Source organism: Serpula lacrymans (assembly GCF_000218685.1).
Source record: "Serpula lacrymans var. lacrymans S7.9 unplaced genomic scaffold SERLAscaffold_15, whole genome shotgun sequence".
Taxonomy (NCBI): Eukaryota; Fungi; Basidiomycota; class Agaricomycetes; order Boletales; family Serpulaceae; genus Serpula; species Serpula lacrymans.
In genome coordinates this window covers 771667-784913 of record NW_006763304.1, presented here as the reverse complement: position 1 = coordinate 784913, position 13247 = coordinate 771667, and the positions used below count along the sequence as shown (strand labels likewise).

At 50.4% G+C, this 13247-nt stretch overlaps 7 protein-coding genes across 7 annotated transcripts; 3 read left to right on the top strand and 4 right to left on the bottom strand.

The window, feature by feature from the left end:
- Positions 1–19: 19 nt before the first annotated feature.
- On the bottom strand, positions 20–376 carry SERLADRAFT_442799 (uncharacterized protein; the record flags this gene model as incomplete). Its single annotated transcript, XM_007323364.1, has 1 exon — positions 20–376. One exon carries the CDS (start codon positions 374–376, stop codon positions 20–22), a length of 357 nt encoding a protein of 118 aa, XP_007323426.1.
- A 492-nt stretch (positions 377–868) lies between these two features.
- Positions 869–1745, top strand: SERLADRAFT_352334 (uncharacterized protein; the record flags this gene model as incomplete). The annotated part of the gene is made up of 2 exons (XM_007323363.1): positions 869–1377; positions 1430–1745. Coding segments are annotated over 2 exons (825 nt in total), but the record flags the coding sequence as incomplete, so codon positions are not given.
- Positions 1746–3780: 2035 nt separating this feature from the next.
- SERLADRAFT_478569 (uncharacterized protein) lies at positions 3781–4757 on the top strand (the record flags this gene model as incomplete). Its single annotated transcript, XM_007323362.1, has 3 exons — positions 3781–4024; positions 4093–4667; positions 4688–4757. The coding sequence occupies one exon, from the start codon at positions 4198–4200 to the stop codon at positions 4471–4473; it is 276 nt and encodes a 91-aa protein (XP_007323424.1).
- Positions 4758–7059: 2302 nt separating this feature from the next.
- On the bottom strand, positions 7060–7625 carry SERLADRAFT_401419 (uncharacterized protein; the record flags this gene model as incomplete). The annotated part of the gene is made up of 2 exons (XM_007323361.1): positions 7060–7234; positions 7486–7625. 2 exons carry the CDS (start codon positions 7623–7625, stop codon positions 7060–7062), a joined length of 315 nt encoding a protein of 104 aa, XP_007323423.1.
- On the bottom strand, positions 7615–8564 carry SERLADRAFT_453301 (uncharacterized protein; the record flags this gene model as incomplete). The annotated part of the gene is made up of 4 exons (XM_007323360.1): positions 7615–8037; positions 8098–8122; positions 8185–8355; positions 8417–8564. Coding segments are annotated over 4 exons (765 nt in total), but the record flags the coding sequence as incomplete, so codon positions are not given.
- Positions 8565–8655: 91 nt separating this feature from the next.
- SERLADRAFT_478566 (uncharacterized protein) lies at positions 8656–11515 on the top strand (the record flags this gene model as incomplete). The annotated part of the gene is made up of 9 exons (XM_007323359.1): positions 8656–9259; positions 9325–9516; positions 9587–9690; positions 9741–9863; positions 9930–10042; positions 10093–10159; positions 10221–10358; positions 10413–10842; positions 10902–11515. The coding sequence occupies 8 exons, from the start codon at positions 9482–9484 to the stop codon at positions 11338–11340; spliced, it is 1449 nt and encodes a 482-aa protein (XP_007323421.1).
- A 79-nt stretch (positions 11516–11594) lies between these two features.
- Positions 11595–13021, bottom strand: SERLADRAFT_411417 (uncharacterized protein; the record flags this gene model as incomplete). Its single annotated transcript, XM_007323358.1, has 6 exons — positions 11595–11764; positions 11819–12137; positions 12184–12355; positions 12573–12596; positions 12669–12751; positions 12809–13021. 6 exons carry the CDS (start codon positions 13019–13021, stop codon positions 11595–11597), a joined length of 981 nt encoding a protein of 326 aa, XP_007323420.1.
- Between the last annotated feature and the right edge of the window lie 226 nt (positions 13022–13247).

Genomic DNA, 13247 nt, shown 5'->3' with positions numbered 1-13247 from the left:
AGGCCGCCGAGGGAGTGGCCTATGACGAGGTCGAAGCGGGCAGAGGCGAAGAGGGGCCGGAGTGCGTCGGCGAGAGCGGAGAGGGAGTAGTCGGAGGAGCGGCCGGCACCGCCGTGTCCGAGAAGACCTCCGGCGGTGACCCCGCCGCATGGTAGGACGCCCTCCAGGACGGCGGCCGCACCGAGGCGGGACAGACCTTGTTCTGCGAGCGAGATTGCGACGCTGTGCCAGGTCTGTGAGGCTGAGGAGAGGCCGTGTATGAGGAGGGCGTGCTTGTGTGCGGAGGGCTCACCCCAGGAGGAGAGAGACATGATGGCGGTGAAGGTGGCGTGTTTTCCCAATTTGGATGTGGCTGAGCGAGCGCCCAGCCTCGCATCAGCACTGAAAAATACGACTACCGCCTCATCCCTCCTTGCTTTCTCTCCATCCCAGCGACAGCGACGACGACGACGCACACGCAGCGACGACGACGAGCAAAGCACGACGCACCGGCTTAGAGCGAGGGATGGAAGCGCAGACGAATAGCGACGAGTTGCCACTTCTGCGGTCGACCATATTAGGCTCGTTTCTGCGTGGACGACCTCGGGGGACATCGACGTCTGCTCCTGCTCGAGACCCGTCCCCGTCCCCGTCCCCGCCAGCGCCCCTCTCCCCCACTCCCCCCTCCCCCGCTCCCAACACACGCAGACGTTCCTTCGCTCCCGGTGCCATCACCATCCCATCTGCTTTCGTCTCACACAGCCCCCACTCCGGCCCTCCTCCTCCATCCGGCACCTCTCTCACCATTTCCCACATCCTCAGACGCAGACGCTCAGCAGGTGCACTCCCTCAAACAACCGCCTCTCCTCCTCCTCTCACCACAAACTCGATGACCCTCCCCGTCCCCACCCTCGCTCGCGGCCCCTCCTCCGCATCCTCCTCCTCCCCACCAGCCTCCCTCCGCATCCGCCTCGTCCCCCACCTCGACTCTCGCCGCACTCTCCGCTTCGACGCCATCTCCCGCGATCTCAAACACGGCGACCCTCCCCTCCGCATCGGTCGCTTCACTGACCGCTCAGGCATCGGCCTCGCAGCCGCAAACGCCCTCAGCTCAAACAAGCTCGCCTTCAAATCAAAAGTCGTCTCCCGCTCCCACGCTGAGATCTGGGTCGACTCCGCAAAGTTTTACATCAAAGACACAAAGTCCTCCTCGGGCACCTTCCTCAACCACCTCAGGCTCTCCCCCGCAGGCACAGAGTCAAAGCCACACCAGCTCAAGGATGGCGATATCCTCCAGCTCGGCGTCGATTACCAGGGCGGCACAGAGGACATCTACAAGTCCGTCAAAATTCGCATAGAGGTAGGCAGGGAGTGGCAGGCCGCTGCTAATGCCTTCAAGTACGTCCCCTTCTTTCCCTTATCCCTCCCCCATCTCATCTCCATCCAACAGCACAAACGCCATATCCCAGCTCAAATCCCTAGCAGCAGGCCTCGCTTCCGGCCATGTCCCTTCAGGAAAGAAACGCGCCCCAAAGACGAACATCCCAGATTGCTGTATATGTGAGTCTCCGCCTTCTCTCCTCTCTCCCTCTCTCACCGTCAACGTCTCAGGTCTCTTCTCAGTCACCATCCGTCAAGCCCTCTTCATCGCCCCCTGCTCTCACGCCTTTCACTACAAATGCATCCGCCCCCTCCTCGACGCCCACGAATCCGCCTTTTCCTGCCCCCTCTGCCGCACCTACGCCAACCTAGAAGAGGACGTCGAGGTCGAGGCCGATCTCGACGATCAGGACCAAGATGACGACGACGAGGACGAGAGCGAGGAGCAGCTGAGGAGTTCGGCGTTGGCCAGCGTCGCGATGCAGTCGCAGTCGCCATCGCAGCCATCGCAGATGCATCAACCACCGGCACTGCCCACCTCCTCGCGCACCGCAAAACACCTAGCCGTGCCGCCCACCACGAGCAGCAGTGCCCGAGATCGCGATCGCGAGGCGGGCGCAGAGACCGAGGTCGAGACGGACGCCGTCACCAGTGGGGTGGGCCGAACCGCCTCGCGTCGCCCACGCGCCATCGCCCTCCGCACAGACCAGACCCTCATGGGCCCCGTCGTCGACATCTCAGAGCCGGGAGATTTCGACGAGGAGATGTTGGACGATGACCGCCTTTTGTACGCCCACGCTGGCGCTGACGCCGATGTTGACGTTGATGGCGATAACGATAACGAGGTGGAGAACGACGGGAGCCTCTCGCCGGCGTACGTCACCCGCGGCGCCGGCTTTGGGCTGCCTACCGCGCCTGATATGTCGGAGGGAGAGGGGAGTGGAGGGGGGAGTCATGAGGAGGGGATGGATGTGGAGGGGAGGGAGGGGGAGGGAGTTGTTAATGGGAAGAGGAAGCGGTGAAGGGGGTGTGGGATTTCCCCGTGGTTTTGGTTGTGGAAGAAGGGGAGGGGGCGGCATCTCGATGGTGTCGAGCAACTCGTCTTTGGCGTTTTGTCTCATTGCCTCGCTCTACGCACACTTCTTTCACTTTCACGACACCGATATCACGACCCCCGATGCGAACGTCCGATCAGTGTCTTCCTCCCTCTCCCTATCTGTTGGCGCCTACAATGCTCTTCCTGGTTAAACGTCCCTCATCCGTCTCTCCCTCATCCGTCTCTTCCCATCTCCACTTCCCATCTTGCCCAATTCCCCCATCTTTCCACTCGTCTCGGTCCCTCTCATCACGCTCAAGTCCCGTCTGTTTCACCGTTCGCTATTCACTGGATATACGTATATCCCTTTTAATACGCACCCAATGGCACCTTTCCCTCTCTTCTTCCCTTGCCTCCTCTTTGTTTACTCTCTCCAACGCAAGCTTTTTCTTTTGAAAGATACGGTGTGGCTGCACGAACGAGTCTTTTTAGCGTCCCCCGTCACGCTCATCCCTTTGTGTTTGTTACATATGGAGTTTACAGAACCTGTTTCGGTGTGATGTGGTTGATAGCGGTGGTAGCGGTGGTGGATGGTTGTGATCATATGTACTCTCCCCCTTTCTCTTCTCTCTTTCTTTCTGTTCCTTTACTCTGTTCCTTTACTCTGTTTCTTGTCTGTGCCTAAAGTACTATAGCTAGTGGGTCGTCGTCGTACGCTTACGTCTTGCGTCTTACGTCTGTTCCTCTATTTTTTAACGAGTTTTGATTTTCTCATGTGCATTTAAGGAAAAAACACAGGAAAAAAAGCAAAAGCAAAACCTCTTTGATTATCTCGAGTCTTTTTCATCTGTTTCGAGGCTTTTCAAGTTGGGATGTGAACATGTTGGTGTCACGCTATTGAACACTTTCTTTTTTCCTTTTATTTTTCTTTCTTTGATTTCTGGGCACTTGGGTACTTGGGCACTTGGGTACGGTATGAGACACGGGACACGGGAGCAGAGCGGTGAAAAGCGGTTCTCTTCCTCTTTTTTTTTTTCGTTGGACGTCAGCTATCGGATACCGATCTCACTCGTACGATGGGGGGGGAGCTTCGAGTGTCGCGTCGCGTCACCCACCTCCCCCCCACCCCCAAAGTCGAAACGTGGACGTGTTGCCAACTTGCGGGGAATGAAGAATCGACGATGCGTCTGGAGTGAGTTTTTTTTTTTTTAGGTCCGTTATGCATTGAGGAGAAGGCTGGCATCAAGTACTGGTGATGACGACGTGCGGGGTGAAGAATCAGACCAATTTTTTTTTTTTTAAAAAAGTCAAAGTGAAATAGTCAATAGTATGAATTAACGGAGTCGCATTAATATGGTCCTTCCATAAATAATGGATATATCCGTCTCATCTATACACACGAGTACGTGATGAATTAGCCCCTCAACTGCGAATGATCATGTACCAAGCCAGACTGTCAGACACTACGCACCCGGGCCTCTCCGCGACACGCGGCCCACAACCCAGACCAAGATAAACAATAAGCAGCAGCATGAAACGGCAAAGAAAAAGAAAAACTGCGAGAACGACGCGACAGCCGCGATCGGCGAGAGAAGGGCGAATAGCAGAGGACATCTCAGCCAGAACGATCTAGACATCATCGTGATACAGAAAGTCAGCCATTTCAGTCGCGCAAAGACAGGTACTAGGCCGCTTGCCTCGACTGCCAACATTCGTACAGCACTGCGGTGGTCCATGGCGGATGGGGTGGCTTGACGTCCGGGGTGGTGTGATGAGTTTCTGATTTTTTATCGAGGAGCGAGATGTCGTGTGGCGGGCTGACGTCGTCCCGTTCCGCACCTTCTGCCAGAGCCGCTCCTTTCTCCTGGCTGGCGTCCATGAGACGTTGTTCAGGCAATCTCACCATGCCTATATCTTCCCTAGAGCGTGCAAGCATCAAAGGCGTCGATCCACCGTCGTCCTCCAAATCCAGGCGAATACCGTCTTCAGCAAGGAGAAGCGCCACCATCGCCTCCCGCGTCGTACAGCCCTCTCTCCATTTCTGTTCATCACCGTCCTGTGGCGCGATGGCGCAATGAAGGGGCGTTTGACCCAGACCGTTCTTCAAGTTGAGCGCCACGCCGTCCCAGGCCACAAGTAAGGCGGCCACCTCCGGTTGCCCGGCGGAGCGTACTGCACGGTGCAGCGGCGAGTCTCCGTTATCATCTTGCAAGTATGCGTCGATGTCTTGTCTGGAGAGTAGCTGGCGTACGAGAGATTGGCTTCCGTGAGTGGCTGCTATTGAAAGAAGGGTTTCCCCGTGCTGATTTTTCCAGTTCACGTCAACATCACCCCTTGCAAGCAGTAACCTCAATATTGCCTCCTTCCCTAATTCTGAGCCGGAGTCTTTGTCGATCCCGAGGTCACTAGTGCGATAGCTGTTATCAAATTGAATCATTATTAACAGAACGTTATCGACACTCACCTCTTCCCGCTAGCATTGTCATCATGATCCACACTGGGACCATGATAAATGAAAGAACCAATACCCAGTCCCTCGTTTTTCCCAAAAGCACGATATGCTGCAGTCCACAGTGGCGGTATACTCAGGCCATTCTCCGTTAGGATCGTGTTCACGTCGACACCATCGTAAGCCAACAAAAGTTCCACCGTCTTTTCATCACAATTCCAGGTCGCTAGCCATAGGGGTGTAAAACCACTCTGATCTTTCCAGTTGATGTTGAAGTTTCTTGATGTCCTTATGACAAGCAACCGGGCCAATTCTTTGCGGTAAGGAGCGCGGAAGGAGAAAGCCAGTGGCATGCATGTCTCGGAGAGTGGCAGCTGCGCTTCCCCGGGACTGGCGGTAGGTGTGTAACCACAGTCCTTGCGCAAGTTAACATCAACCTCCTGCCTTGCTAACAGAAGCTCAACGACTTCGGCTTTTCCTTGGTGCACTGCACGTGAAAGTGGTGTCCAACCTTCTTGGTCCTGCGAGTCGATATCCACGCCATCATTGGCCAGCAGTAGCCTAACAACTTCCACCCACCCCTCCTGAGCGGCATACCAGAATGGCGTCCGACCGTGATTGTCCTTCGAGTTCAAATCAATTTCATCCCTTGCCAACAGCAGCTGTACAATCTCTACATGCCCCCCCTTCGCTGCTTGCGTGAGCGGCGTCCAAAACTCACTATCCTGAGAGTTCACATCAACTTCATCTCTCGCCAACAGCAGCTTCACAATCTCCAAGTTGCCCTTGTAAATTGCTGTAAAGATTGGCGGACAACGATTATCATCTTCAGAGGCCACATCCACGTTGCTCCTTTCCAACAGCAGTTTGACAATATCCACATGTCCCTGTAAAGCTGCCATCGAGAGCGGCGTGTAACCGTCGTTGTTCTTTGCGTTCACGTCGGCATCATCCCGCGTCAACAGCAGTTTGACAATTTCTACATGCCCCTCCATAGCTCCTAGCAAGAGCGGCGTGCAACCATCATTGTTCTCTGCGTTCACGTCAGCATCGTCCCGCGTCAACAGCAGTTTGATGATCTCTACATGCCCCCACATAGTTGCCAGCAACAGCGGTGTCAAACCCATCTTGTCCTGTGAGTTCACATCAACTTCATCCCTCGCCAATAGCAGTTTGACTATCTCCACATGCCCCTTCATAGCTGCTAGCAAGAGCGGTGTCGAACCCATAGTGTTCTTTGATTCCACATTCATTTTGTTCATCTCCAACAGCAGCTTGGCAATATCCACATGCCCCTGATAAGCTGCCATCGAGAGCGCCGTCGAACCATAACTGTTCTTTGATTCCACATTGACTTCGTTCCTTGCCAACAGCAGCTTGACGACCTCCATACGCCCATTGTTAGCTGCTATCAAGAACGGTGTCAAGTCAATGTTGCTCTTTGAGTCTACATCCACGCCATCAACGGCCAACAGTAGCTTAACGACCTCTACATGTCCTTGGTGAACCGCCATCGAGAGCGGCGTCACACCTTCATTGTTTTTTGCGTCCACATCCACGTCGTTCCTTGCTAACAATAGTTTGATAACCTCCACATGTCCTCGGGCAGCCGCCACTGAGAGCGGGGTCACACCTTCGTTGTTCTTTGCGTCCACATCCACGTCGTTCTTTGCTAATAACAACTTGACAATCTCCACATGCCCCTGGTAGGCTGCTAGCGAGAGTGGCGTCCAACCATGCACATTCTTCGGGTTGGTACATACGTCACACATTGCAAGTAGCACTCGAACAACCTCTGTTCTCCCATTCATCGCTGAGGTACCAAGCGGTGTGTCATCTTGAGCATCATTTCCCCTTGAATTGACATCGTGGCCTCGATCAAGCAAGAGCTTCACCACTGTGGCATACCCTTTCCCTGCTGCAATGTATAGTAGTGTTCTACCCTTGTTGTCTCTCCTATCAACAGCAACGTCGTTCCCCAACAAGTAGTCAATAGTTTGATAAAAACCGAAGTAGGCACACAAATGCAATGCTGAACCCCCGTCAAAATAACGGGAATCCGGACCACCTATGGGTTTCAGGGCATTCTGAACATTCGCATCGCAATTTAAAAAGTCGCGGATCATCATCGGAGTAGTCTCCTCGATACGCCCGCGCGCATGATGGCCCCAATTTTGTCGAGCGTAAACGATGAAGCCTTGACTTTGGGAAACATCTACAGGATGTACATCTTTCGGCGAAAGGATAGAGAGAGCGGCGAGGCATATATTAGTGATTTGCACTTGGGGGCGTCCATTACCGTCGCTTTATCCACCAGGTCATCAGCACTGATCTGACGCAAACCAGTTGAAAAGGCTAGAGCTTCCTGGAGCTCCGCGAAAAGAAGCGGTCTGGAGGCGAAAACAATCCATGTGATGGCTTCCCTAGCTAGTTCTTTATGTCGGCCTTCAGCTATGCGTTTCATCGTTTCGTCGTAAGCACTCGCCACCTCCTTAAGGAGATTCTTAAGAGCTAGTCGAACTTCATTACGAGTAACTTTGTGTGCCAGTGAATCCACATGCAGACGAGACAGCAGAAACCTTGAATGATATGTTGAAATCTGGTGTTTGCAAAAATAAGTATAATTCGATTGAGTACTCACATGCCTTGACCCTCTGTTACCAACAACTCAAGGACTTCTTCTCTGAAGGCGCCGCTCAACAGCCCGTTCAATCGTGTCCATAAACGAATACGGTCTGTGATATAGTTGCGTACATCGTCTTCATGCGCACGGATATCCATGCGAAGAGCTTCATGAAAGGCTTCCTTGATAGATGACATGTCACGGGAAGTCACCAATAAGCTACCCCCCAGAGATTGCAGACAATGCATCATCTCTGAACGAGTATCGTCGTCCTCGGAAACTTCGTCTAAAGCGTCTACAACGATGAAAACCTGGGAGTACTGTTTGATTTCTTTGATTAATGTATCGCGAACCTCGGATAGAGTTGGATGGAAGTCTTGTTCTCGATGACGTTTGAATTCATCTTTGATACGGTCGAAAGTAAGGGGGAAATCTTGTACAAGCTGTTTCAGTAGGCTTGCAATGAGGTTACAAACAGTTTGTCTTGAACGGTCCTTATATCTGCAATAAGCGTAGACCACAGCCACATCTTCCTTTTTGTACTTCTCAAGATGGTTAATAATGTAAGACCTAGTAAAAATGGGTGATAGCTGATCAGGATAGATTCGAATTACTCGCTACCAGACTTACGCGAGAACAGTCTTCCCTGCACCAGCTAGATGACTCGGCATATTAGTGAAAGGACCACACTGATTGTGATTGCAACGGTGCACTTACGAATCCCAGGACACCAAAGCTTTTGCACGTCACCTCTTAGCCACTGTTTAAATTTCTCATCCTCCAGCACCCATCCTCCCGTTCCCTCTCGCCAAGTCCCACGGACTTCGTTCTGTGTTTGACGAAAATTCAGAGGAGATAACCAGTCTGCGAATTCCAGACGTTCTTTAGCTGAAGTATCGAAAGAGGTATATTAGACTACATTCAGATAACCGAAGAAGATATATCGCACCGGTATGTTGAATATCTTGAGTATAGTGGTTGATCGTTGTGTGATTTGTTTGAGGGCCATGGATCTCATTGTCGACTTGATAGCCATTGCTGTGGACTTCGTTGAATTTACTATGGCGAGCGTCGACAGAATGAGATTGTGCCATCATGGCCCCGACGTCAATATCGCGGACATCCGAGAGCGAGGACCCCGAAACACTCATCTCACTGTGTCGAGTACAGAAAACGGCTTGTAAATTGGAACTTGAACGTTGAACTCGATACCTCTGTCGTGGGGCGAAAACAGTGTAGTTTATATGGCATGCACTGGTGAGGAGAGCTATGAAGCATGGTTACAGGCTGCCAAACACGCCCCAGCCGTAACCTATCCTCAACTCTTTCATGACACACGATGGCCATATTGACGATGGCGATCATGATGACACAGGGACGCTGGCGTGGTTTCGAATATTTTGATCTATTGCTGCAATTGATCATCATATCTGATAGATGCAGAACTAATGTCCACTCGTATCAAATTGTTCGAATAAACCACCCCCCAATAAACTGTTAGGCAACCACGACCGTGGGGCAGCAGTAGGACAGTAACCTCAATAATCCTCCAAGGTGAACATTGAAGTTTTAGCTCTGTCGCGACGTCGCTGGCCATGTGGACCTTTTCCAGGTAATCGCACAGTGCTACTTTTGTAGCTCACAGTTGGAGACATGTACAGCAATCAGTTATCTCTCCATACATTGTCTGATCAATAGGGCTTAACACTGCATACCAAAATAGCAGAACTTTGCTCCATTGATTTCCCACTGGCGTATAGTCCTTTCTGAAGTATCCAAAAGTTTGAATCGAGTGAGTTGCATTGCAATCATGAATTATGTCTCCACGTAGCGGGTGCTCATGGTAGAGATGTCCAGATACTGACAACTTGTGTTGCAATATTGCTAGAAGTTCGACGTTCCTATTGCATCTGATTTTATTTAAAGGCATACTCACAGCCTTTGAATATATATCAATCAACAACCCGTGTACTATGATGTGGCCTTATCTCGAGATTGTTCCACTCACGACCTAATGCCATGGTACCAGGGTTTATCCCTTGCACGTGTGTAGGGTCTTGAGATGGTAGGAATAATATAAAGAGTAGGATCTGATCTATTCCTTTGGTTTTCACTCCAGAGCCCCCATGACGGTTCCAAGCCTAGCCTCAAACTATGCGTTTAGCGTGTTCGGTTTTATTGGATTCGTCCTGGTCAGTATCTTGTTGCCAATGCATCTACGAGGTTCGTGTTGTAACGCTATTCATATTTTTTGGTTCTGATCTTATCCGCAGCGAGGAATGCTGGGACGTGCATGTACATAGTGTGGACCAGCATAGTTTGTCTTACCACTGCCGTGAACTCAATTATATGGAATCGTAACTATGTAAACTGGTCACCAGTTTGGTGTGATATATGTGAGTGGTAGGACTCTTTTACGTATTAGCACTGAATATCCTTTCCGATTCTCACTATCATGATAGCATCCCGCGTCATCATGGCCGCAGGCTGGGGCAACGAAGTGGCTTTACTGTGCATTATCCGCCGCTTGTATCGCATTATCACGATGAAGGCTGTGAATCAGAGTGTCCGTGAGGTAACGATAATAGATCATCTCGATGACTAAAGCTCACAATAATCCTGTAGGCTCGACGTGACCTGATCGTGGATCTATGTATTGGCATTGGCCTTCCCATACTGATTTTATCATTGCGTATGTTCAATATTCATACTGTATTTTACCTTCCGCTACTTATGTTTCGCTGGGACGGAAGAGTACATCGTTGAATTCTGCGATTTCGAGATCTTTGAAGATGTAGGATGCTTTCCAGCCGTAAATATAACAGCACCAAGTATACCAATCTTTGTCATGTGGCCTGCCGTCTTTGCGCTAGTGACTGCCATCTATGCTGGTTTGCATCCTTGAGGCGCTATAGATATTGCAAAGTACTGATAGTTGATTATAGGCCTCACCATCTACGCTACAATCAAACGCAAAGCATATAGAAGAGAAATTATGTCAAGTAATCAAGCCTTGCAATTCGGCCATTACTGGCGCCTTCTAACCCTTACTGGTATTGGCATCGTATGCACCCTGCCATATGGAATGCTGGAATTTTTTGTCAATGTCCTCCCTCCTTATCAGCCCTATAATTGGGATATTGAACATACTGGCTTTTCTGAGGGACAAGAAACTCCTGCATCCCTTTGGGCAAATGACGCCGTGAGTGTGTATAGCATGGAGATTAACCGGTGGTCCCCCTTGTTCAATGCCCTTGTGTTCTTTGCGTTCTTTGGGTTTACGAAGGAAGCTAGACAAGATTATCGTCGCGTCTGGCTTTTCATCATACAACCTATAAGCATCCGTTCGCCGGGTACAAACGTATTGACCGCCAGGTTTGTGGCACGCTGCCATATCTTGTACTCACAACAGATCTGATTAACTGACTTTGAAGAAAAACATCTCTCCCTACCCACCATGCCTTGCGCAACCGTGTCAACCCTGAAACGTTTGGAGGCTCTCTTCGTTTCATGCCTCCTGCATCGTCCAGCCAAATGATGGCGTCCACCGCACAATCGTCGCGTTTTCGGCCGCTGTCTCTACCTTCCATGCCATCTTTATCTGCTAGGGAGCTATGGAGTAGTCGGGTGCGCGATGTGAATGGTGGATCCTTCTCAGTCTCTCAGAGCAAAGGAGCTACAGAGCAAACATTAGATCAAAATGTTCTCACCATGGGGTGGTGTGCTTCTTCATCAGTGCCAGCTGTAACGATACCAGCGCCCGTGTTAGAGGCCTCTGCGGTCTTACGGCGTCATACCTTGGATTCAACAAGACCTACCGCCATCCAGGCACTTCAGCTTCCAACCTCCTCCTCAGGGGGTGGGGTTCAATGACAGGCATTACAATTTTTAGAGACTACTACGCCGGAATCGATCAGAATTTTTAGTCTCGGACTAGTGTATTTGCCAAATATTCCTTCATGCTTAAGAATAACCTATGGTAGTATCAACCTGTCAGATATATTCAAATATCTTGTAGTGGTGCAAGAGTTATAGACATTTGGTGTAGCACCCAATGTTCCTTCAATTCACCGACCTCAGGATGGAATGCTGTGCAATGTACAGGAAAGCGCGGATGCACTGTAAAGTTATGTTCTTGTCAATTCAGAGATGCTGAGAAATGCTTCAAGTAATGCAGGCACAACAAAAGGTGCTCTACACTCCCTCTCGACTTCCTTCAATGCATGCTCTGCGTAAATTCGCCTTCTTCTTTCCTGATGAGTCTCCGCTAAGGCTGTTCGAAGAAGGGCTTCCATGCCTGCATAATGCATACTGTCAGCGAAGCACTGGTATACAATCAGGGCATACGTACGAGAAGTTTGGTGCAAGCTTTCTGGCTTTGTAGCGACAGCCTGGAGTTTGGGGCCTGTGGGCAGAGTATTGGTGTCACCAAGCTCGGCTAAAATAGCTGCTTCCCTTGCATGCTGGGCTTGCATCTCTCTCCGAATATTCCACAGTTCCCGAGTAAGCCGAGTAGTTTTTTCGTTGCGATTTGTCGCCGAGCCCGTGGAGGAAACCTTGTCACCGTTAGGTTTTCCCCGTTCACCAGTAGATCTACTATGGGCTTGTGATTGATATTCATCACACTTGGTTGATTCACTGGATCTAGACGTTGTCCTTTCATGCTTGAGCTAGCACATTAATGCTTTATAGCCATTGAGTACTAAATAGGCATACCTTATCGTTGCTATCCTGTAGACTATCACTGATACTGCGCAGACGCTGCAGAGAATCATCTAAATGACGCAAGCTTTCGTCATTCATTATGATCAATGGACTTCTATGTTGGTCCATTCCCTGTGTATCATGCCTGTCTTGTTTGGGAGACTCTGGAGGATGAAACCGTGATCTATGAGACATGGGCCTCATTGGGGATATCACATTGGAACCATTATCAGCAGAGTCAGAAGTTTTCCGAGTCTTCGGACTGGATGTCAATCTAGTCGGGGGAGATCTCTACGAGACGTCGCGGGACCTGGAACTCAGTGATCGACCTGATGGAAGGAGTGGGCTGGGATATTGCATTAAAGCTCGGCCTAGGTTTGACGAGGAATATGTAAACTAACTCTTCGAGTAATGTCATGGTCAGACTGTAGACAGTCAAAGGCTCTCAGATACGAATAGAAACGAGGAACACGGACTCTCTGAGAACTATAACTTACATGGAACATTTACTCCTGAGAGTCTTCTGGGAAGAGTTATCATGCCGTTCTACCACTATCCGTCGCAACCTTCTGTGCAGCGCCTTTACATTTCGAATTAACGAACAAGAACTTGGCGGGTGGATGATTCGTGAACATACACTGTCACTTGTTGTCTTCCACCCAAACTTGATTATACCATTATCTGCTAGTTCAACACTTTTTCGGGGAGGACACGGTATTTGAAGAACTTCTAAGTCTGCCTTGAGAATATTCATGATATCTACCGTGTTTGGTGCCTGGTACTCTTCTTGTAGAACTTTTGCTTTTGGACCTTCATATTGGACAGAAAGCTGGAGGCTGAGTGCAGGCATGTACCCACTAACATGAAATCACTTGAATATGATCACCAGTGTCACGAGCTACAACCTAGTACGCTGCTTGTTGGTCGTCCAACAAATACACCAAAGCGCGACCGACCAAACAACCGCGTGACATCGGCACTGATATCGATGTGGGTCATCGATTATCCAAAACAATGGTTTGAGAGCTTTAACTTAGGAAATAAAGAAACTTCAACTTCTGGCCTTTGCGCGCCCT